The sequence below is a fragment of the Diceros bicornis genome, chromosome 20 (assembly GCF_020826845.1).
Source record: "Diceros bicornis minor isolate mBicDic1 chromosome 20, mDicBic1.mat.cur, whole genome shotgun sequence".
NCBI lineage: Eukaryota > Metazoa > Chordata > Mammalia > Perissodactyla > Rhinocerotidae > Diceros > Diceros bicornis.
This window is the reverse complement of record NC_080759.1, coordinates 62165200-62190149: the sequence shown is the minus strand read 5'-3', so window position 1 is coordinate 62190149 and position 24950 is coordinate 62165200. Positions and strand designations below refer to the sequence as shown.

The following is a 24950-nucleotide window of genomic DNA, read 5'->3' as shown; positions in this document are numbered from 1 at the left end:
GGTGATTTCACGAATGTGTTTAGGAGCCAACTTCATTTTTTTTGTTTTTCTAGTCCCTCCATGGCTTTGCTCTGGTCGTGAGTGCAGAAGGCATGATATTTTATGCATCAGCGACCATCGTGGACTATTTGGGCTTCCACCAGGTAAACACAGCTTCTCAATCTGCTGCACGTTAGTTAGGCTCTGTCACCTTGTAAACTCGTATTGTCTTCAAGGTTTACAATGTCTCTAAAATCAAGCTTTTCTTATCATGGAGCTTTTATCAGATAAGGATTTCCTCACCCCAGCTGTGTCTGGGGCTCGGGGTCACAGAGAAAGGCATGACAGTGCCCAGGCCGTCCTGAGAACAAGGGCAGTGACTGTGCCGACTGCGGCACAGCCCCACGCTCCTCATGTGGTGAGTGGCCAGTCAGCACCAGGGAGTGGACCTCTCCCTGCCAGCGGCGTAGATTCTTAAACCCCAGACATGTGGTACATTCAGGACATAGTATGTTCTGGAAATGCCCTCATTCGTGCATAGATAATTCCCTGGGAGCATTACCCCAGGCCAGCCCCATTGGGTGGTTCCAGACTGTGGGGCGGGGAGCTGGGGTTGAGGCCCATCACATCCTGGGGTCCTAGAAGGGCGGCTCCTCCAGCAGAAGGTGCAGTGAAAGTCCTACCCATGGCCCAGGAGAGGAGACGGAACTTCTCTGCCCAGCTCTGAGAAGGAAGAGTCACTCTTGAGACACACAGAGCTTGAGCCTAAAGCCCACGTCCAAGTTTACCCTCCTGCAGAGTGCAGCCTCCTGACCTGGGACTTGAACTGCGTGTGGATGGATGAGATTGCACAAACGTGACCCTCAGCTACACCACCACAAGCCACCCCCTAGAAATATCCTCTCTGAAGAGTCACTCCCAATACAGATTTACAGACACACAAGGAAGCCACAGACCCTGACAGAGTGCACTCTCCCTTAAAAATTCAAGATAGCCAGCAGGTGGATTTGAGCAAGAACAAAATGGAACTTTGAAAAATGAAGAAAACAGAGCGTCAGTCAGGGTCCCATCTGGAGGCAGAAACCGTGCAGTGATTTGAACAGTTTAATATAAAGAATTAATGTAAGGGGCTGGCCCCATGGCCGAGGGGTTAAGGTTCCATGTGCTCTGCTACAGCGGCCTGGGTTTGTGGGTTTGGATCTCCAGCACAGACCTACTCCACTCATCAGCCGTGCCATGGAGGCATCCCACATAGAAAGTAGAGGTTAGCTCAGGGTTAATCTTCCTCACCCCCGAAAAAAAAAAGAATTACTGTAAGTTTAGTATAAAGAATTATTAACTGTTAACTCAGGATCAACAATATGGGAGTGCAGACATAGACACAGACATAGCTGGTGGAGGGCAGCAGTGCCTGCAGGGCTGAGGCCCGGCGCCCACAAGGAGCACATTTTGGAGACCCCCCCACATTCTCGAGGGTGAGGCCGTGGCCTCTGGGTGGTGGAGAAGTCTGGAAACCGGCCGGCATGAAACCGCCCCGTGGGATGCTGGCGTGACTTGGGGAGGCTGCTGGGAACTGCCTGCTGGTGCGTCTGACACTCGAGGGGACGAACCTGCCCCCTGCAGTGCCCCAATACCTTTGCCAACAGAGGGGAACCGTTTGCAGGATTTGGGATCAGAGCCAAGTGATGAAGTGGGGTTTAGAGCTGAGAGGCAGCACATGGCGTTTGTAACGAGAATCTGACTGGACGGACGGAAAACTAAGGGTGCCTAGAAGCGAAGGGTGGTGGAAGCCAAGGTTGGAGAACGTGGATCCTGACACACTGTGGAAATTCAAGTCTGCCTGAGGCCCCTGGGGCTGGTGGGGCCTTTGATCTAATTTCCGTGAAAACCATCATTTTGAATCGTTTCCAAAACTGAAGTCATGGTCCCTCTACCGGTGATTCTGAGAAGCAATTCCTCTGATACCCACCTCTGAGTTTACGTTCCTAGCCCCTGAACCCGGGGACAGAATAACGGCCACACCCTGTCCTGACCTGTCTTCTTTCCTGTCGCTGGCCCGGGACAGTCCTTTGGCCCTCCACCTGGCTGCAGCCAATCACCTGGCCTGAGTAGCCCCTGCAGCCGTGGAGGTGTGGCCCCGGTGGAGGACCCTGGACCAGGCCAGCTGTAGAGGGCGTGATCTCCTCGGGGCGCTCCAGGGGCTTCCGAGTCAGACCACGCGGGTGGAGCCTCGGCTCTGCATCTTAGCAGTTAGGTGACCACTCTGAGCCTCATTTTCCTCCTCTATGTGATGCGGTAGCAGCAGTGTCCACCTCTGAGGCTGCTGCTGGGGCTTCACAGGCCCTCAAACGTGCAGAGCACTGGGAAGGGCATTGCACCTGTGACACTCGGGAGAGGCGTCCCCACCACCAGCCCTGCTGCAGGGGCCGCCCGAGGCATTTCTACCCTTGGCTGCTCCTGACAGTGTGTGAGGCTGGGAACTCCACCAACCACGTCCGTCTCCTGAAGAGGCCCGTCTTGAGGAGATCTGAAGTGATGGGAATGTGTTGTTGTCCCTAAGGCCCTACGAGCACCCGGGGTGGCCGGCCCTGATGCACTTTCCCTCCACTTCCGCCTCTCGCATGTACATCTCGCTCTCGGGTGCTGCGTTCACACAGTGGTGGTTAGTGAAGAGGAGACTGGTGGGCGCGGCCAGGGTTAAGGGCTCTCTCGCTGTGGGGTCCGCTCTACAGCGCAGAGCTCAGAGGACAGTGCCAGGATGTGGTCACCACTGGACTCCAGCCCCTGAGTGGTGAAGCCTTTGACTTTCTTTGTGCATGCAGAGTCTGAATCTAGAGAGACGTGCTTTGGTCTGTTTTCACGTGAGGAGAATGTTTTTGAGTTCCAGTCACTGTGTCCTGAGTTGCCCCGTGAATTCTCCAGACACACCCGGAGCCGTCTGCCGTAATTTGAAGGTCTTACCACAGGGCTTGGCTTTGGTGGTAAGTGCAGGTGCCCTGCAGAGCAGCTTTAATTCCAGGTCTGAACTTGCTAATTAAATCTTTTGCTGTCTTGGAGTTTGGTTATTTCCCCCCAACCGTTAGAAGTAAAAAAAAGTTTTGCCTTTTATCATAAGGAAATTGTTTCCAAATGCCATTAAATCAGGCATTGCCTCTGATTTATGCAAAATATTTCATGAAAATATTAGAACAACTTTGTGCTGTTGTGAGCTTCTTGTGCAAAATGCTTCGCAGAAAGTCAGGAGCCAGTTATTTCCTGTCACGACCTGAGTACACTGTTTCAGCATCTGTAAGTTCAGTGCTCCTTGTGATGAGTCAATGGGCTGTGGATATATATTTTAGTTGTCATTGACATCTGTCGATTCAAGAAGTCACCCATTCTCTCAAAGGGCAACCTTTGGGGGGAGTCGTCCTCGTGTGAGCCGGGCAGCCGTTAGGGCAGTTGGGAATCCCACGGAGGGACAGCAGATGTACGCTCTGCACTGTGACGACAGTAGCTGCTGGAATGAGCAGCTTGTTAAACTTGGTAAAGCTTCTGTTCTTAACTCCATAAACGAGGGTGTAGAGCTAAAATAAAGATTGGCTTTACTTGATGAAAGGCGTGTTTGTTTTCAGACTATTTAAATAATTGTTCTATTATTCTTCCCCTCCTTCTCGAAGTTTTCTCACTGTTTATTTCTCTTGACCTCACTTGTAGGAATTAGACTCTAGGAGATTAAGAAAGACTAAGTACAGTCAGACAGGCCACACTAATTATTACAATCCTGAACTTTGTTTCCTCAACCTAAAAAATATTCACATTTAGTATATCTTCAAATTTGCCTTAGTCAGAGATGCCCTCCTCCAGGTTCATCTGTCTCCTGTTCTGGTTAAGCCGCAGGTGCACACCATGCACATTAACTCCACAGGTCCCTTTCGTTAATTAACTAAGGTGTGTAGAGACGATGAATGGGGCAGCCAGGGAGACCCGTTGGCGGATCACCACCTTCCGGGGTTCTGCAAGGCTTGGGTCACCTACTAACACTCATGAGAAAATAATGTGAATCACGGTGCCTGTTCATTAATTTATTGTGAGAACTATGACTACCCTGTTCTCAGAGGTCAGCACAATCTTTTCCTTTAATCAAAACCTTCGAGGGAAAAATGCCATCTACAACAGGATGGAAAATCACCAGATTCTCAGTAATGAGTCAAACCAATGTTATGCCGGACCTCCACACAGAAAATATGAAATGTTATTCAAAGAAATTAAAGAAGATCCAGATAAATGGAAGAATATGCCATATTCATGAATTGGAGGACTCAGTATTAATATTACAAAGATGTCAGATCAAGTTACAGAAGTAATGACATTAGAATTAATGATGTAGAATTTACAGAATTAATGACGTTACCATGAAAACTGAGCAGCTTTTCTGGGTGGAAATTGACAAGTGAGTTGAGGATGCAGAACAAGCCCGTCTGGGGGAGCCGGGGAGCAGGAGCCATGATTACTGGGGACTTTACCATCCTGGAGACAAGGCTTCCTATGAAACTAGTAGTTACGACATTGTGGGGTCAGTACAAGGGTGGACTGTAGACCCAGGAGACAACTGGTGTTCAGGGTAGACATCACGCATGGATGCGGGGTGTGTAGTCAAGCTGGCACTGCCAGGCCGGGGGCAATGGGGGTCTTTTAAGAAATGGCACTGGGGGGCTGGCCTGGGGGTGTAGTGGTTAAGTTCACATGCCCCACTTTGGTGGCCTGGGGTTCACAGGTTCGGATCCCGGGTGCGGACCTACATACCGCTTATCAAGCCATGCTGTGGCAGTGTCCCACATACAAAGTAAAGGAAGATGGGCACAGATGTTAGCTCAGGGACAATCTTCCCCAAGCAAAAAGAGGAGGACTGGCAACAGATGTTAGCTCAGGGTGAATCTTCCTCACCAAAAAAAAAAAAAGAAAAGAAATGGTGCTGGGTGGACTGGATCCACATGGGAGAAAATGAATCTTGACTCTTCCCTCACACCATGCACAGTAAATATCAGGTGGACGGTAGAAGTTTCTAGAAGATAACAGGGCAGAGTTGGGAGATCTATGAGAAAAGATTTCTTAGGACAAAAACCCCGTCCACATGGAAAGATTGATAAATTGGACTGTGTTAGATCCACTAAGAGAGTGGAGAGGCAGGCCAGGGAGTAGAGAAGATGTTTGCAACGGATATACCCAATAAAGCACTCATCCAGAACAGAGAAGAACACTGACAGATGGGCTCAATGGAAATTTGTGAAAACGACACAGGCCACACGCGCACACACACATGACATGTACGTGCACACACACTCGCATTTAAAAACCCATAAATATGTGAGAAGATGGTCGATTTTATTAGTCATCATGATGTGCAAATTAAAACCTCAATAAGAAACCACGACACATCCCCACAGTGGCTCAATTGAAAAAGGCTGAAAATACCAAATGTTGGCCAGAATGTGAAGCAACTGGAAATTTTGTATGCAGCCACAACAGGGGTGTGTATTCGCATACTAACTTTGGAAAACTGTTTGAGTTATCTGCTAAAGCTGAACGTCTGCCACCCCATGACTCAGAAATTCCAATCCTGGATGTGTACACACAGAAATGCACTCAGAGACGCAACAGCAGCCTTTGTAAGGGGCTCAGATAGGAAACTCATGGCCATTAGCAGTAGAGTGGACTGATCCGTCGTGGTACCATCAACGGAGTGAAAAACTGCCGCCACACACACAACGTGTCACCATTGTGATGCTGAGCAAGGGAGACAGACACCAGCGAACACAGCACTGCATTTACGTACAGAACCAGCCTGTTATGGGAGGCTGTGCTGCGACCGCCTCTGGGGAGGATGGAGAGAAGGGGCTCTGAGATACTGTGGTGTCCTGTTCCTGACTGGGTGGTGTTTACACGGGGAACTCATCGGGCTGGCTGTTTAGGACTCGGGCACTTTTCAGTCTACACATTATGCCCGAATCACCAAAGTTTATTTGGTGAAAGCATCACTATGGGACATGTGCTGTGATCATAGAGCCACCAGGTAAGATGGGAACTGCCAGGTGAGGCAGGAGCTACCAGGTGAGGTGAGAACCACCCAGTGAGGTGCGGGCCACCAGGTGAGATGAGAACCACCAGGTGGGGTGGGGGCCGCCAGGTGAGATGAGAACCACCAGGTGAAGTGGGGCTCCCAGGTGAGATGAGAACCACCAGGTGAGGCAGGAGCTGCCAGGTGAGATGAGAACCACCAGGTGAAGTAGGAGCTGCCAGGTGAGATGAGAACCACCAGGTGAGGTGGGGCCCCCAGGTGAGATAAGAACCGCCAGGTGAGGCAGGAGCTGCCAGGTGAGATGAGAACCATCAGGTGAGGCAAGAGCCGCTGGGTGAGATGAGAACCACCAGGTGAGGTGTGGGCCGCCAGGTGAGATGAGAACCACCAGGTGAGGTGGGGACCACCAGGTGAAGCAGGAGCTGGTGGGTCTTGAGCTGGAGGGAAAGCCTGATACGTTCACTTCCACCATGAGTTGGTCTCTGCCTATTGGCCCCACGTGCACGTCCAGAGACCCTGGCCCTGGACAACGCTGACCAAGGGCAACAACCACTTCTGACCTCTGTATCCGCTCCTTTCGGTGAAGACCTGGTCTCTTTGGAGTGTGGGCGCACAGGTGGTTAGAGTCCGACCTTCGAGCGATGGTCACATTCCTGCTCTACCTTCTTGAGGTTGTATTTTATTGGACCTTCGGGGATCCCAGGGGCCTTAGTCGCGGAGTTACAGGCAATAGTGAGGGTGGATCTCACTACTCCAGTTGAGTTTACTAGTCACCTTCTTAAAAGATTTCCTTGTTTCTGAAGTCTTGATTCTTCAGGAACTTTCCCTTCACTAAGTTATTATAATGATCCAGTTGAGAAATGTTTGGAACTAGAAAGGTTTCACAGAGAAACCTTCAGTTCTGAAGAGATGGCTGACCACCTGGCAGGTTGTTCAAGTATTCTCCAGCTGGGCTCCCTGCAGATAATGAGTGACATTCTTCAAAAGAGAAGGTGGCGGGGAGAGGTGCAGGGACCTCCTTGTTCATCAACACACTCTGGGAACAGTTTTTACCGACAGTAACCACAGCCGTCTTCCACTGAAGCCAGTCTCTGTAGCCCGTGGTTGTGGCTCTGTGCCCCAGACCGCAGCTTCCCAATGTGGACCTGGTGCCCGAGAGCATCGGCCTCTGTGTTCAGGACCCAAGCAGGTGGGAGGACACAGGACCAGAGATAGGGCTGTGGACTGGCGAGTCCCTGTGACATCGTGGAAGGGGCAATCGTCATACCCGAGGGTGCTGGGAAGAAGGAAGTCGTTGGCCAAGAGGCATTGGCCAGGCTCTCGCCTCAGTGATGAGCACAGGAGTGCTTTCCTAATGAACTTTTGTGATTCAAGTATAAGACGTAGGCTGAAAGGGCCCAGATCATCAACACGACTTGACGAGTTCTCCGAGTCATGGAGGGTTGGGGGCAGTTTGGAGAAGTGGGTATCTTGGCGCCAGAAGACGTTTGGTCTCTGAGCCTCCCACTTTGCCCTGAGGGCACCGTCTGGCAGGTGGGTGGGGGCTGGGGCACCAGCGGCGTGCCCAGCTCTGCAGCCCGTGTGTCCAGGCCGCATGGCACACCCTCGAGGGAGGGAGCGTCTTTGAGGCCACGCTGCTGTCCTTTCCACAGGACTGTCTCTGCTTGGATGCCGCTTCCTTTTGACAGAAGGACGAGACGTTTTGCGGTTATTGATACGGAATAAAGTGAAAATTCACTTGAGGCTAAGATGACTGTGCGATGTTTCAGACGGACGTGATGCACCAGAACATCTACGACTACATCCACGTGGACGACCGCCAGGACTTCTGCCGGCAGCTGCACTGGGCCATGGACCCTCCCCAGGTGGTGTGTGGGCAGCCCCCACGCTCGGAGACAGGTGGGTCCAACCGAGCCGTGAAACACTGTGTGAACACGCAGCGCTTTCTCTCCCTCCCTCCCTGGCTTCCTCACAGACCCCCCCCCCCCCGTGTGCCCCCACCACCTCCAGTCGGCCAGGCCCTCACGTGGCTCTCTGGCTGCTTCTCTGTGCTCTGCGAGGCATGAGCCCACCTCACCGAGATGCTGCAATACTTGTCTCTCGGTTTGCAAACTCCCCCTCGTCTTCCAGGAAATTCCTTTGGCTACGTTAGATTTACCTGAAAAAAGCCCCAAAAGATTGTTGTCTGTTCAGGGACGTTGCCCCTTGTGGGAAAGACCGCCTGCAGAGCCCCTGCAGACACGCTCGGCTGGCGTCCAGCTGCGAGGGGGACGGGAGGCGTCCAGCTGCGAGGGGGATGGGAGTGCGAGGGGTCTGGGGTGCTGACCAAGGCCGTCCAGCGCAGGAAGAGCGCGAGTCGGTTCTCTCACACGTCTCCCCAGAAGTTGTGAACAAGTCAAGGAAAGTTTGCAGCACAACCTCAGCAACAGCTTGACTTGCCCCATAAAGTTGAATGAAAAAAGAAACCCTGGGGGCCGGCACACAACAGCGTTTTATAAAGCTCAACAGCAAAACTAAACCACCGATGGATCGTCAGCCGTGAACTGGACTGAAACGGCATTTTTAAGGGCAAAGGACAATGTGACAAATTTAACCTCTGTGGGGTGGGGGAGGGGTGGGGAGCCGGGGAAAGATGCAAGTTGTGGGCCGGTGTGCACGCGGCATGGGCGTGTGTGTTGTGCGCTGGCCCCTTGCTGTTAGAGTACGGCCTTGCTCATCAGAGTGTATGTATGGTTTCTCTCTGGGTCCTGCCTCCCTGGCCCTCACCGATGCCTGTGCCTGCGTGGCAGGAGAGGACGCCGTCCTGGGGAGGCTGCTCAGGGCCCAGGATGGGGGTGCCGGCTCGCCCACCGAGTACTCAGCCTTCCTGACGCGCTGCTTCGTCTGCCGTGTGCGCTGCCTGCTGGACAGCACCTCGGGCTTCCTGGTGAGTGAGCTGGCGGACAGGGCCGCCTGACGTCAGGGATGCAGTCCGCCCTGCGCAGAGGGAATGCAGGGAGCGGGGAGGGCTAGGAGGTGCTCACCTCGGCCTCGTATAGCAGGGCTGAGTGAGAAGGCGGGCGGGTGAGGAGAGTGGAATGTGACGACGTCTGGGACGGACGATGACGAGACGAGACGAGGTGACGTAGTTAAAATCTGCAGTGGTTTATACTGTGGTGGGTTATTCAGGTTCAGTTGTACCTTCATTTAAAATGTTTTCCCAGTACACCCCCCATCCTGCCGCACGGAGCCTGCCCTGGACTGGGGGCAGGAAAGAGCCTTGGATCTGAGACCACGTCTCTGCCAGGTGTTAAGGTTTTAACCTCTTCCCTTGCAAATAGATGCCTGGGATTTCCACGTCTCTTAATTGGCCGTTTCCTCTCCCAGCGCCTCACTGAAAGCAAGGAGGGGAGGGAGGAGCCAACAGAACAGAGCCCCCAGCCCACCCCAGCCCTCTGCCCACCTCGGAGACCCAGGCCCGATGCCTGTGTTGCTCTCCAGAGCCTCGGCCACCCCCCTCCCCAGCCCAGTCCCTACAGTCTCCTGGGTCACGGCTCTTCCCGGAGCCCTTGTGCCCCCATCCTTGTGGCAGTTATTCAGCACCCAACCCTCTGACCCCAGGACCTCTGGGCTCAGCTTCCGGCCTGTTGTGGATGTATGCAGAGCTGCCCCACTCCAGTGACCACCGCATGCTCCTCCCCCACCCTACCAGGGCTGTGGGCCCCCCAGGGGTCCGTCTCCCCCACCTTGACTTTGGGCTCCTATGGGGGTACATCTCCCCACCTGGGCTGTGGGTCCTCTGGAGGGGTCCCCTGGAGGGAGGCGTTTGCCAGGAAACTGTAAAACAAGGCACCGAGTAGAGGAAACAAGCAAACGAAGTTAGTTTGAAAAGTGTCTGGTTGTGTTTTATTGCACACACCGGAAAGGGCTCTGGCACCTACGACGAATACGCTGAGAACAGGTGAGTAGGTGACATGGCATTTGCACGACTCACAGGCTCTTTCCAACTCCACCCTCTCACTGTGTGACGGCCCCCCACCCCCACGGGGCAAGGTGGTGCTGCTACCCAGACTGGCTCATGATGCCCACAGGAGCCCATTAGAATTTCAGGAGTTTAGAGATCCATTTGACATTAGGTTGGTAGCTTGAAATCAGCCATGGTGGGAATATTTACACCAAAGAAATTGGCAAACACTATAAATCAGGGCTTTTTTCCTTGGAAAGCTGGATGTTAAACATATCTCAGCACACCACTGCCTTGAATCCTCCACACCAAGCATGTGCCTGGGGCGTACAGTAGGTGCTTTGCGAGTGTTTGTTCATTCATTCAATAAATCCAGAGACAAGTGGAGAGATGGACAGATGGGTGGGTGGGTGGGTGAATGGGAAGATGGAGGGGTGGTTAGAGGGATGGATGGATGGGAGGATGGAGGGAGGGATGGATGGATGGATGGATGGATGGGAGGATGGAGGGATGGATGGATGGATGATGGATGGAGGGATGGATGGATGGAGGAATGGATGGATGATGGATGGAAGGATGGATGATGGATGGAGGGATGGATGATGGATGGATGGATGGAGGGATGGATGGATGGATGATGGATGGATGGATGGGAGGATGGAGGGATGGACAGATGGATGGATGGATGCATGGGATTAGGATAGGCAGAGAGTGGGGCTGTGTTGTGGGGTCATTCTTCCTTGAAGACACTTGGTAACTAACTCAGTTATAGATTAGCTTTTCCATTGTAGAGAGATCTTTTATTTTCTTTTATCACAAACTCCTAAGTTGCTTGCTGGCTTTTTAATTCACTAACTGTTAGTATATAACTGTTATATACTCTAGATAAACAAAATCAAGTTGTCTGTAAGTTTTATCATCATGAAAGAAGGGATGATAACTTGGAAATGGAGGGTTAAAGCTGGAACCGTCCTCAGAGATTATCTTCTCCAGCAAATCCTTCGGGGGGCTGGCTGATGGCCCTGCCACAGGTCATTGACAGCCCCAGTCGATGCACATTCACACCGACCGTGTAAGAGTCGGCTTGTACACCCAGACACCCATGAGCACACACATGAGAACATGCCTATTATGGAGACTCCAGAGGAGCCCATGAATGATTCCGAAGGCCCTAAGAGAGTACCTATCCCAAGGAGGCCAAGCGTGGAAGAAGTGTCCCCTTAGACACAGGATAAAATTCTGATAGAGACTCAGGATAAGATTCTTCTCTGTTTCTGTCCCTGAGAATGCGAGTTTCGTGTCCTTTGACAGTGTTGCTAATTCACTCTGTGAACGTGCTTTCGTTTCTGTCTTTAAAACACCAGACGATGCAGTTTCAAGGAAAACTACAATTCCTGTTTGGACAGAAGAGGAAGGCGCCGTCAGGGACCATCCTGCCCCCTCGGCTCTCACTCTTCTGCATCGTGGTACCTGTTCTCCTACCTTCCATGGCAGAGATGAAAATGAAGAGTGCGTTTTTGAGGGCGAAGCACAGGGTGGACATCTCGACCACGACGGACACAAAGTAAGAGCCCCCGTGGCAGCCACACTCACTGCAGGTGGTTGAAACAGAGCATCTCGACACTCAGCATTTCTGTCCATTCCAGCAAGCACTAAAATGAGAAGTTTGGTGTTTTAAAGCTAGTACATTATGTAGGAAACAACTACCAGAAAAAAGAAATGCTTTCAAACTAATATTTGTGAACCGCCTGCATCGCTTGTTCCTAAGTCCTCCAGTTACGTTCTCAAAATGAGCACCCTGGGCCCACGTCCACTGGGGGATGGGAGTCCAGAGGCCACAGCCTCTTTCCTTCTCTCTGCTGTCCCTCCCTTCACACACAGCGCTCACTGCTGAGACACAGGCCAGAGATGGATGTCCCCAGACAATGGGGACCAGGCACCACTGCCCCTCTGCCCACACAGAGTTTCCTCAGCTTTTCCCTGGTAGACAGCACCTTGTACTGAGTTTCCTGGCTGATTCACGTCTGTAATTTCTTGGAGTGGGTTCAGTCTGTGTTGCACGGATCAGTTTCTTGGGAGGGATTTAAGACGTCGTGCGTATATAAACTGTGTTTTCCAACTGTGCGGAAAGACACCTTGTGAGTGAGACCCAGGAAGAAGGGAGTTAGGGAGGCCTGAGATCTGTCTGCCCCAGCGGATTGTGCAAGACACCTTCCTCTGCACCGGTCACAGGTACAGCCTGTCAAAAGACCCCCCAAGTCCCTGAGCCACTTCTCTGTCCCTCTGTGACTGTCCGCACAGCAGGGCTCAGCTGAGCCAGCAGCTACAGAGGAGTGTCCCCTGCTGGGCCCTGCCCTCAGTTCACTAGCTACAGGAGGGCCTTGGCCAAGACCCAGCAGGGCTTGGGACAAAGAGCGCAGAGCAGTGCTGGGCTCGCAGGTTGATTTAGAATCGGACCAGTGCAGCTTTCCAGCTGCACTCGCAGAGTGCCCTCTGTGAGGGCCATGGGCGCTCAGCTCTCCCCAGGAGGGAGCCTTCTCAGCACTGTCCTTCTCACACACTCTGCCCCAAAGTGCTGTCAGGTGTTCCCTCCTATCCAGCCACCCGTGGACCCACGGCTTCCTTCCTCACAGAGCCAGTCGCGTGAGTTTGCATCGTGGCTCTCCCAGGGACCTCGCAGATCTGGCATCTGCTCTGGGAGGCCCTGTCCCCCTCTCCTGCCTCCTGCTGGCGGGGGAAGCCTCCACCAGTGCAGCCTCCTAAGTTAACGCCTTGTTGGGCCCTCTCAGGAGGCGGGTGTGTAGCGCACTCCCTTCCCTGACCTGGGAATGTCTGGGCTTTGGGCCCCCGGTGCCTCCCCCAGGGCGGTGCCGGCCCCCTAAAGCACTGCCAGATGGGATGGGGGTCTGAGCGCAGAGCGGGGCTGTTCTGACCTATCGTCCGTGATAGCCCCAGCCTCAGGTCCTTGACTGTAGATGAGTTTTTGATCTGGGATTCAACAGCATCCGACGTATTTGCTTCCCCTCCCTCTGCCCGTCCCTTCAGTTTGGTGCAGGTGCTTCTGTATTCTCACCCACGTCATCAGTGGGAGCGTCACGTCCACCAGGAGCCACTTCTGTGCCCCGAGTTCTATGGAAGGGTCCTGGTTACACACTTGCTGACGGCCGGATACCCCAAATGGGGGCCTGTCCAGAAGGAACTCAGGGGCTCTGTGACCTGGTCTAGGGAACTCCTGCTCACCTTGTCCACGGCGACACTGGGAGGGGGTGCAGGGCCCCAAAGGCTTCTCTCTGCAAGCCCCAAAGGCCACCTTCAGGACTCTCCTGTTTGGTGGGTATGAGTGTCCTCTTCAGTGGCCACGATTCACCCTTGATGTCCTCAAGCCGACCATTTAGACGATTAGAAAATCTGACAGCAGCCGCTTCTCTTCTGTGCTCTGGGTTCTTGAGATGGTCATTCTCGTTTCTGCTCCTGGTGACGTGGTCGCCACAGATCTGCAGTTGGAGCTGCTGCCTTCGAGGCACGAGCCCCCTCCTCACTGCTGCTGGTCTCGCCGTGCGCAGGGAGGGAGGCTGGGGCCATCCTCTGGGCCCCCAGACATAGGCCAGTATGCTGGGACAGTGGTTTTCTGCAACGTTTATAAATTAAATATGTATGCCTCCTTATCTTTAAAGATACAAAGTGTCATAAATATGAGGGAGAGGAAACAGAATACCCGAGGAAAACACGATAAAAATAAGAGAGGAAGCAAGCTGCAACCTGAAGGTGTGCAGAGCGCAGAGGTCGCCGCACAGGGGCGAGCCCCCACCTGCAGAGGTCGCTGTGAAGTCGCAGCATGCGGCTGACCCTCTGGGCTGCCCATGGGCCCAGCCCTGCACACCTGCTTCTCGCTGTCTGGACTGACACACTCCTACTCTGAAATACTCTCCACCTTCATTTACTGTCACGGCGTTTTCTGTATTTTTAAGCTGTTTTGGCTTGATAATTGTAATTGAAACACACACAGTGAGCTTTGTCTTTTCCATATTGTTTCCAGCTCTGCAAACAAGATAGAGGAAAATCCTGCCCTCTCGATGCTTTTCTTAGAGGTCCTGCCGCCCCCTGGCACCCGTGTGGGGAAGTGCAGGCTGGCTGCACAGGTGCTCGGGCGCGTGGAGGCCGCAGGTTTGGCTCCAGCTCACCCACCGCTCCTCTGTAGGTAGATCCACCCACCACGGAGGGCGAGCAAGGATCAGCGCAGGAAGGCGTGCGGAGCTGGCACGCCTTATGACAGTTCAGTCAATGCAGACACATACTGTACACAATAGTATTGAAACTCGGAAGAGGGGAAGACAAGGCCCAAGCAGAGAATGTTGGCTCCCACCCAACACTTTAAGAAAGAAGCAAATCACTTCTCTCAGCTTCCTAGTTTTTTTGGAATTCCCACCTGCTCTGAGCTGGATTCATAAGCGAACTTGCAGTACATACATCGCCTTTACCTTCTGAGCTCAGAGATGGAATAAGGTGCAAACCCAGAGAAGAGACGCTGAGAGGCTGGCTCTGGACGGCACATGCTTGTCCCTTAGAGAGGGACATTCCAAGTCCTTCACAGCTGTTCCTGAAAGAGATTTGGACATGTCTTCACTTCTCATTGTTCACAGATTCTGTATGTGTGAATCTGCCTACTCACTAAAATTTATTTGTGTTCCGAAATCAATACTCAGGGGCTTTTGCAGCCCATCCTAGACGTGCACAGAGTGGCAAAAGTTTGAGTCGCCCGATGCGCGTGCTCCCAGCTGAGGGCAACGCTCCACCCTGTTGTCTCAGTTCTGTCTCTTTTCTCCCCACTCTGTTCTCTCGTCTCTAATCTCCCGTCTCTGTTGTCTTGTCTTTGTTCTCATCTTTAATCTCTTGTCTCTGTTCTAATGTCTCTGTTCTCATCTCTAATCTCCCCTCTCTGTTCTCTTATCTTTCTCATCTTTAATATCTTGTCTCTGTTCTATTGTCTCTGTTCTCTCCTCTGTTCTCTCCTCTGTGTTCTCATCTCTAATCTCTCATCTCTGTTCTCTCATCTCTGTTCTCTAATATTTGTCTCTGTTTTGGTCTCTGTTTTCAGTCTCTATTCTCAGTCTCTGTCCTCTGGTCTCTGTTCTCTCGTCTCTGGTCTCCTATAGAGGTGACCAGAGGATGGGGTGGCAGGGCTGTGAGTGCAGGAAGCTCTGGCTCTGAGGCCAGTTGGACGGGCTTTGAATCCCACTCCTGCACCTGCTAGTGGGGTCGCCTCAGGCAACTCATTTAACACTCCTGAGCCTCGGTTTTTCTTTTGAAAAATAGAGAAAATAGAATCTACCAGGATGAGTTCCCTTAGGATTTAAGATTATAAGGTCGGTGAGATATGTAAATGGTGTGTGGGTGTGTGTGTGCGCACACTCCCCTGGCGCAAGGGTTCATATTCACTAATTAGTGGTCACGATGACTTTGCAGAACGTAACTGCTGCAGATCACGAGAGTCCACTGTATTTTCATTCTGGCCATCCAGAAAAAAACAAGAGCACTGAAATCCTCCTCTGTGTACCTGTACTTCTGAAGCAAATTCACTAGCCCTTTATTGGCCTGAAAAGTGACATGAATTGGAATTTTCAGCAAATCTATAACCGAGAAAAGGCTTTACAATCTATAAAAATTTAAAAACTGTGAGTTGTTTCTTCCGCTCTTAGGTGACAGTAATACCTGCCACGTTATTAATTTCTGCCATCAACTCACATTTAATCTATATGTTATCTTGCCGTTATCTGTTCTTCGCAGGGCAAAAGCTACCACGAGTCTGTGTGAGTCAGAATTGCATGGAAAACCCAATTACTTAGCAGGTACTTTTTAAAATTCACTATCTCGTATTTTTCTCATGGGTAAAATGTGTCTGTGTCCCTCGGAGGGCTCTCCCTGCCCCTGAAAACCGTGGCATATTCCACGGAAATGCCCTCTGGGAGGGTGTTGGTGTCTGTTGGCCGACTGCCTGCTCCTGTGGGCGGTGGTCCTCGAGTTTCTGAGGAGCAGGATGAGTCACATCGCCTGAGAACAGGGCGCCGTTCAGTTCACACAACGATGGCTTTTCGCTTCTCTAAATCCTGACAGGAAGGAGCAATGGGGAAAACAGCATTTCGGTGTTCAGGACACAGACGGATGCCGGCCGCTGGGCCCGGGTTCCAGCCAGGGCCCCGTGCCTGTGCCTCAGGGGTGGCTCCGACCTCGTCCTTGACCCCGAGGGGGCCACAGGGTAAGTGGTGCCTCTGTCCACTGGCCCCTTGCCAAGTCACAGCCCAGTGCTGAGAAAGAAAAGAGCGACGGGGGCCAGTCTGGCGGCCTTGAGCATGACAGCTGAACCTCCCTCTAGTGGCACGTGTGGACACACGTGGAGCACACTCAGACATGCTTCTTGCCTAGAAGTTGTCACTGCATGTCTGGGGACTGGCCAGGGCAGTGGGGGCTCAGCTGGGGCTGTCAGGACCTCTGGGCTCGTCCTCCACCTCTAGCCTGGACCCTCGGTGACCGCCTGGTCCTCCACTCTCACCTTTGCTCAGGAACCCTCCCCACTGCCTTGCTTCCCACAGGGCCCTCGCCTGCCTCCTTCTGGGCTCTGCCCGCTCCCTCCCTGACCAGCAGGTCTCCTTTCGGAAGACTGGCCTGGCCGTGTGGTTGCAGGGCTCTGCCACACCCTCCTGGTCACCATCTCCCCTGTCATCACAGGTGCAGCCCTGATGCCACGCGGTGTCCTGAGCACAGTGGCAGCCTGGCCGTTGACAGGGCCTGGTGCACAGAGACTGCTCGAGACTATCCATCTGCTTTAGTTTGACAGGGCCTTTTGTACCCGGGACCCGCCCCCCGGCACCCCCCCCCCCGGGGTGTTAATAACAATGTGTCTGACCCTTGACACGTGGCCTATGCCCCATGGAGATACGTCCCTGGGGCAGGGTGGATGGCACACACGCTCTGTGTCCTACCCACCCCTGGGCCCTTGCAGCCTCCCCCCTGTGCGGGGAGGCCGTGGGAGGGTCAGCACAGGAAGGAAGGATGCTGGGGCTGGCGTCCTAGGGCTGCCAGGTGAGGTAAAGAGGCGGCCGTGTGCCGTGGGGCCTGGCACATGGTAGGCCTTGCAGGCTTAGCCGTTTCATCCCTAGAGGCCCCACCCAGGGGGGTCAGCCAGTCGTCATGCCTGCTGCGTCTGATGGGCCATCTCCTCCCCGCAGGGTCAGTGGAGGAGAGGAGCTCGGGAGGGGGCCCAGTGGCTCCTCCAGTGCGAGGGGGCGGAAAGAAATACACGCATACAACTGCTGCTTTGAGACACCGGGACCCATGAAGCACCTGAATTGGATGACAGGGAAACACAGTCAGGACGGTGCCAGGCTGAAGCTGGAGCCCAGCAAACATGATCCGTTTTCCATGCACGCTCCGCCTCTTGGTCCCTGCATGCCCTACCCGGGTGTCCAGGGCACTGTCCATGCCAGCGGCATGGCTGCTTTCAGGAATTCACCCAGCTCTCACCCAGCAAACCATTCCCCCAGTGCCTACACCAGCCGGACAAGCAGAGCTTTGCGGGATGGCGATCAGGGCCAGGTGCACCCTCCCACCAGCTGCTCCTTCCCCCAGGGGAGCCTGGAGAACGGGCTCCCTCAGCCTGGAGCACAGCGTCTTGCAGCGGGGGGCTATTCCACGGAGGACGCCAAGTTGCGAGGCGTGTCCATGCCCCCAGGAGCCCCGTGCAACCCCATGGTGTCACTTGATGTGCCCATCAAGATGGAGAGTGACTCTGGGTCCGAGGATGCAGCAGATGGCTACTCTGTGTCCCCAAGTCACATGTGGCTAGGAGCCAGTGATGTGGCCAAGAAACAGCTGGTCACTTTCTCTACCAGGATGCACCTGAAATCAGAGCCAGACTCCAGGCACCACCTCTATGCCCCGCACATGGGGCATGGCATGCACGGGGCTCACTCCAGGCCCGGCAGGGAGCTGGCCCCATTCCACCCTGCACACTGCGCCTGCCTGGAACGTATGCATGTCCTTCCCGAGCCGGAGCCTCCCCCCCACCTCTGTGCGTGGGGCCACCAGCCCCCCACTCTGGGCTGCGACTGCAGAGCTCCTGGCACGGCACCTGTCGTCAAGCGTGAGCCCCTGGACTCGCCCTTGTGGGATCCTCCCAGCCAGGATGGGGTGCCCGGGATGTTCCCCAAAAGTGCCTTGGCGACACTGATGCCGCCCAAGGCCTCCGAGTGCACTTTCCTGCCATAGAGCAGGCGTGTCTGAAAACTGCCTCTGTCCACCCTCAGATTTACCCCTCAGCTGGGATGGGAGGTGCAGGATCAGAGCCTCTCTTAAGTGACACTCTACAGAGTTGCACAAGTTCAGTCCTCTATTATATGTGGGTAGGATGCAACAGTGTATTCTGTATTTTGTAAAATATCATGGAAGTTCTTAAATGCAAAGTGGTTTTAAGTCTGTCCAAGTATGACAGTATTTCTCTTTGAGAGATTAAAATTTTTCAATTTTAACGTGAGCCAATGTGAGACGTGTCGGCCTGGCGGGGCAGTAATCCATGCTCCGAGAGGCGGCAGCAGTTGCAGGCTAATCAGCCTTCATGTCTGCAATGCGGTTTCCAGGGGCCCCACGCCCACCTCTCAGCTTCCCTGCCTGTGCTGTGAAGGCAGATCAATGCCTCCGTGGAGTAGATTTCAGAGAGCACTCACACCCTGGGTATTCCACTGCCCAGACAATAAATTAGGAATGTAACTCACTGAGCTACAGTGACCACGTGCCCATTCTGGGAAGGAATCTAGAAAGTTCCAGGCAGGAGAGGTGTCAGCGCCGGGTCCTGCACTTCACTACGATGTGCAGCACGTGCTCTGTGACTCTACAGCGGAGTTTGAGACCACACTCAGAGTGCAAACTGACAGGATAATATCCTGTCCCTTCTGGAAGTTTCTCTGTTGGTTTGTTTTGGTTTTGTTTTTGTTTTTTGGTGAGGAAGATTGGCCCTGAGCTAACATCTGTGCCAATCTTCCTCTACTTTATATCTGGGACGCCACTACAGCATGGCTTGATGAGCAGTATGTAGGTCCGCTCCCTGGATCCGAACCCGTGAACCCTGGGCCACGGAAGCAGAGTGTGAGAACTTAACCACTATGCCACCAGCTGGCCCCACTCTGGTGTTTTTAATGGGCCTCTGAAGATGGTTTATACTAATCTGTCTCTCAGTACATCGTGTAACTTAAAGTTTACAGAGTCTGGGTTTGGAAGTGCAGTCACGTGTCACAATGACATTTCAGTCAACGAGGGACTGTGTCTATGACGGCGGTCCTATAAGATTAGTCCCATGTAGCCTAAGTGTGTGGTAGGCTGGACCACCTAGGTTTGTGTAAGTTCATTCTGTGATGTTCACACAACGACGAAATCACCTAACCATGCATTTCTCAGAACATCTCCCCGTCATTAAGCGACACATGGCATATAGAAAAGTACAAAATGTGGAGAAAAGAAGTAGGAAGTCGACTTGTCTTGCTTTCTTGCTGACTGTCTACAGTTTTTCAAATGAGGATTCCATTCACCATCTCAGGAAGAATTATTAGAGACAAGACAGACAAGTGATGTTTTTAAAAAAATTGTAAAGGTAAACAGTCTGATATAGGAAATTTGGATGCAAAAGCATAAATCAGAACGTGGAGGTCACCCAGAGTCCCCACCCAGAGATGGCACGGCGCCTTTCAGGCACCCCCACCCCACTGGTGCATTAATGCAGGGTGTGCACCAGCGCGTGGAAATCACCCCAAGCAGGAGAAAGCCACAGCAGGGAGCACTTGAGGTCAGGTCCCCCTGCGCCTGGGCCCACCTTTGCTGGGGGGCTGGCCTCTCCTCCTCAGGGACAAGGGCATCTGCCCCCTCACTTCACCTCCACCTGGGAGTCTAGCATTGCACGCGTGTCACACGTAGCCAGGAAAACCTAGGACTGTAGAGAAGGGATTCAGCGACGTCATGCATGTTTGCACACCACAGCCAGATCCCAGTGTAACCAGAGGAGCTGCAGAGTGGGCCGCTCGTGAGGTTAGCACACACAGCTGTCCCTGCCCACGAGGGCCCCTCCGTGCTGCCCCCCTCCCTGACACTCAGATGCAGCCCTCTGCACCCACTCTCCTGGGACCACGGGCACCATAGTAGTCATAGTTGGTGGGTGGAAAGGTCATGCTTTGTTGACATAGGCTTCAGCATCTGGACATCGACTCTGCAGGTCCTGTGCTCTGGAGATGCCCATCGTGCTCGGGTCCCAGGTCTTGGAGCTGCAGTCCCTCCTCTGCTGGGTCAGCGGCATCAAAACTTCCCCAAATCAGCACTTTTGTGATTTTACAGCCATGCCCCTCCTGAGAAATCGTGTGGGGAAGATGATGATGGAATGTAAAAGGTGCAGATGTGGCAATTTCTGCTTTAAAATGTCATTATCAGTACTAACTATAGGCTTATGTTTTTCTGTGGTCTGTAGCTTTTGCCTATATAGCTGAAAAAATTAAAATCAAATATAATGTGGGAATGGGATGGAAGGGAGGAGATAAACACAAATTATATTTTATATTTTTGCCATTTCTACTGGAAGAAAAAAGTTTTCAATATCTAGACAGTCTTGTTGAAATTTTTTAAATGGGTACACTATAATGTAACTTTTTGTGCTGTTTTCTCGGTGCCTTTAGAAAGAGCTTTCAAATATATTTCTGATATTGTGGTTTGTATTAAATTTGCAATATTGGTGTAAAATAAATCACATGTTGATCGTGTTTACCATAAATGGAAACGTATACTTGATTTTCCAAATGAAGTCACTTTATTTCCTTTAAAGTGTATGTTGGTTAATTTACATTCTAAGACAGTCCTCCACCTCTAGACACCAGGCAATAATCAAGTGAAAATAAACACGCTGGAGCCAGAAGTCACAGGGGGAGCAAGGAGACCCCCCCGGCCGTGTCCTAGCTGTGGCCCCGGTAGCACTTTCTCCTCCGCCTGCCAGCCCCTTCCCACCATCACTGAGGGTTGAGGGACCCTCCCAGGTGCCTTCAGGACACCCCAGACTCGGCCTGTCCTGTAGGGAGCAGATGCCTGGCTCCTGTGTGTGTGTGTTTGGGGAGGGGGCCCTGAGGGGTCAGCCCCACCTGGCCCAGGACCTGACTGCAGGTGTGTGGGAAGGGGCAGGGGGTCATCAGGGCCCAGGCAGAGACCCATTCCAGGCCCAGGGAGTAGTGTTTTCATTTCCTTTGGTCAAAGACTCTCCCTAAACTGAACAAGTGTCAGTGCCCTGAACAGAGCTCGGATCTGCCCCTGCCGAGCAGGTCTAGGCCTGGCCAGGCCTCCTCCACACGCTCAGGCTCCCGTGTCCTTCCCAGGGGAGGCCAGGCCAGCCTGCTCCTCTCTGCTGGGTCTAACCCAGCTGCTCCTGCCCTAGTGGCCACCTACCTGGCCTGCCCTCCCCCATGTCCTGCCCCACACCCCACGCCCCCCACGTGCCCCACACCCTCCCCATCTTATCACTGGTGTTGAGACTTGTAGATAGAGATCATTCATTTTCACTCTGTCAGATGACTCTACACTTATCTGCTCTTCGGACAGACCTGTGGATCGATTCCAGACTTCCTCTGCTCACCCAGCAGCTGCCTGCCCGCCTGTACACTTCTGCGGGACTGAGGGCACACCCAAGAGTGCCAACGACACACGCGCACCTTCGCTTCCCCAGCTGCTGCCTGTGTGCTCCAAAGGGGTCCTGCCACCGTGTGCCTGTGTCGGTCCGTTTGGGCTGCTGTAACAAAAATACTGCAGGCTGGGAAGCTGAGCAACGACATCCATTTATTTCTCACAGTTTTGGAGGCTGGAAGTCCGACATCAGGCTGCCAGCATGGTCAGGTGAAGGCTCGCTTCCAGGTCACAGACTTCTCGCTGTGCCCTCACTGGTGGACAGCGTGAGGGAGCTCTGTGGGGTCTCTCCCCATGTGTGCACAGAGGAAAGTGTGCAGACAAGTGACCACAGACCACATATCGAAGGGCACAGGTGCTGCACAAATAGACTAGCCAGATGGGGGCAGCTCAGGTGGCAATTTTGTGGGCAAAGCCTCGCTGGGAGGTGGCATCTGAGCCAAGACCTGATGTCAAGGTTGCAGGCCCAGCAGCCAGGGCTTCAAGTGGGGGTGATTCTGGGCTGTCGCTTGAAGGTTGAGTGGGCTGCAGGCAGGAGGGCCCCCAAGACCTCCCTAAGGATGCAGGCCAGCCACCAGGAGGCACCCCCAGCCTGGTTTCTTCCCCAAGTGGCGGCTCTGGTCTTTCCCATGTCTCCTGCACTTGTCTGTCCTTTCCTGAACTTTTTTTTTTTTTTTGTGAGGAAGATCAACCCCGAGCTAACATCTGATGCCAATCCTCCTCTTTTTGCTGAGGAAGACTGGCCCTGGGCTAACATCTGTGCCCATCTTCCTCTACTTTATATGGGACACTGCCACAGCATGGCTTGACAATCAGTGCGTCTGTGCACGCCCGGGTTCCGAACCCACGAACCCCGGGCCGCCGAAGTGGAGCACGCGCACTTAACCGATATGCCACCAGGCCAGTCCCCTTTCCTGAACTTCTGATTGCAGTTCTTTTTATATTCAGGATAGCAGCATTTCATGAGTTACATATTTCTCTCAGTTTGTGGCTTATCTTTCACTTAAGGATTTTTCAAAAAATCAGGCAAGAGTTTAAAATTTTAGCATAGCAAATTGTCATTCTTTTTCTTTATGGCTTACGTGTTTTGCATCTTAAGAAAATAACTCTCTCTCTGATAGTGCCTTTGACATAAAGCTCATTTTGTCTGATATTAATATTGCCATACCAGCTTTCTTGGCTCTGACTGGCCGGTGTGCAAACCTTATCCATGCCTAACCATCCTGTTCCTTTATGTTTTAGATATTTTTCTTATAAATAACTTTTGCTGTTTCAAAATTCATTTACTGTGTTCTGATAATTGACGTAGTCAAACATATTTCTACCTCTTATATTGGTTTCTTGTTATATCTGATCCTTTGGTGTTTCTTCCCTTCCTAGTGTCCCTGTGGGATTGCTTGCGTTTTCTCTGTTCCTTTCCCCTATTTGCTTGGAAGTTACAATTCTGTTTTTATTTCTTCAGTGGTTTATCATTAACGTGCGTATTTAGCAAAGTCTTAGTTAGAGCTAATCGAGATGTCTGTTCTCCCCAGAACAGATGAGGATCTCAGGACACTTTAAACACACCACCTCACCCCACCCCACCCCCACCCTTTACTCTTGCCAAGGATAGGGAGGCCTCTCTAGAAATGTTCCTGGTTTGCTTCTGCCAAGGGGCGAGTTTCAGTGAAAGCTTCTAGGCCGAGGAGGGGGTTAGACTCGAGTGAAGTGCAGGCCCCTAGGTATGAGTTCTTGTAGGGGGCCTTCCCTGACATGGAGGCCCTAATGGAGGCCTGGTACCTGGGAGAAGTTGCTTTTTTGGGGTTTTGTTGTTTGTTTTCTCCCGCCCACTGTTGCACTGAGGATACAGCCTTTGAGCAGTCTCGGAGTCTGTCCCAAGTGGGCGTCAGGACTCCCCCTCCCCCATCTGTCCCTGCTCCAGCAGCAAAAATCTCCGCTCACTCATCTCTTTTCCCTCTTTGCTTTGCCATCAGACCATTCCCTGTGCTTGTCTGTGAATTCACCTGTGCATTTAAAAGGGTGCTTGCTATTTTCATTCAATATTCCTAGTTGTATTGTAGGAGGTTTTTCAGTTATTTGGTCTGCCAAAAACGGAAGTCAAAAAAGATTTTTAATCAAGGTTTTATTTTTTTAGTTTTATGGAGGAAAAAACTAATGTCCTTTAACAAACCATCCTATTGTTAACCATCCTGGTTAATTGAGGAAGATATTAGGGAGGCCTATATCCAAACAGACATCAATAGCATGAGTCTCCATTTTGTATGTTAAATGTTGCTATATTTTGAAGTAACAGTCCTAAAAACTCAATAATTTTGGCAAATTTTTTCTTACTTTCAAGATACCTTTACAGTTAAAATTTCAAACATAATTTTAACTTTTTGCTTACATTCTTCATTGCTCAACTTAGTGCTAATTTTCATAAATTACTAGGTACAGATGAAATAATAAAGGGATCAGCCATCAGTCAGTATGGTGAAATACCCCCTTGCCAGCTGTGACCTATAGCACAGCAGTCAGCTGCTCAGCTGATTGGCAGGTTGTGGTTTATATGGCCGAGGCGATGGAGGGAAGCTTGCACACCTCCATTTTCTTGCCCCCCACACTGTGCACCCAGATGTGTGCATGTCTGTGTGCTCACGTGTGTATGTGCTTGTGTGCACCCCACTCCCTGCACTGCTGCTCCCACGTTCCTCCCCTCTAACTCCCATCCTGTGTTCCAGACTCCTTTCTATTTGTATGATCTTGGTGGACTTGCAGGAGGTGCCCATCAGTACAGTCTAGTAGTTGGTAACAGTGAAAGATTTCCTTTTCAGTCCACGTTAAGGCAAGTGGTGCTTCTTATCACAAAGGCAAACCTGAAATTTTAGTGACTTAGCATGTTTCTTTCTCACTCAGAGAGTTTAGTTCTGGCCATTGGGCCTCTCCTCCAAGCAGAAACTCGGGACCTGCCTCCTCCATCTTCCTTTCCAGCTCAGTACTCTGCACCACTCCCCACAGCTTCCCTTCCATCCCACCCCTGCACCCCTACCCGGTGGGGCAGGTTCATGCTCCAAGACCCACCCAGTTCAGCCTCCATGAGGGATGCGGTGCCCCCCAGAGATTCCATGACAACCAGCCCCACTGTGGGTTGTTCCCATGTGGGCTTCTGGTTTGTTTGTGCTCCTTGACTAGCTGAGTGCATTTTTGATTCCAGGGTGTTACAAAGGCAGCTCGCTAAGAAGCTGCTGAGTAACAAGTAGGTGTGGTCCTGACAGATGTGGAGACAAAGGCCTG

At 52.3% G+C, this 24950-nt stretch overlaps 1 protein-coding gene across 2 annotated transcripts in view; it reads left to right on the top strand.

The window, feature by feature from the left end:
* AHRR (aryl hydrocarbon receptor repressor) overlaps positions 1–20825 on the top strand; it is an 84866-nt gene extending 64041 nt beyond the window's left edge. Inside the window, exons 5-11 of one of the 2 annotated variants that reach the window (XM_058564419.1) lie at positions 54–143; positions 7807–7936; positions 8827–8963; positions 11345–11544; positions 15765–15826; positions 16092–16233; positions 17204–20825. In XM_058564419.1, the coding sequence (XP_058420402.1) occupies positions 54–143; positions 7807–7936; positions 8827–8963; positions 11345–11544; positions 15765–15826; positions 16092–16233; positions 17204–18242 (1800 nt within the window). In that variant the 3' untranslated portion in view covers positions 18243–20825. The remainder of the gene's footprint in view (positions 1–53; positions 144–7806; positions 7937–8826; positions 8964–11344; positions 11545–15764; positions 15827–16091; positions 16234–17203) is intronic. The other variant, XM_058564420.1, reaches the window with a different exon arrangement.
* The last annotated feature ends 4125 nt before the right edge of the window (positions 20826–24950 follow it).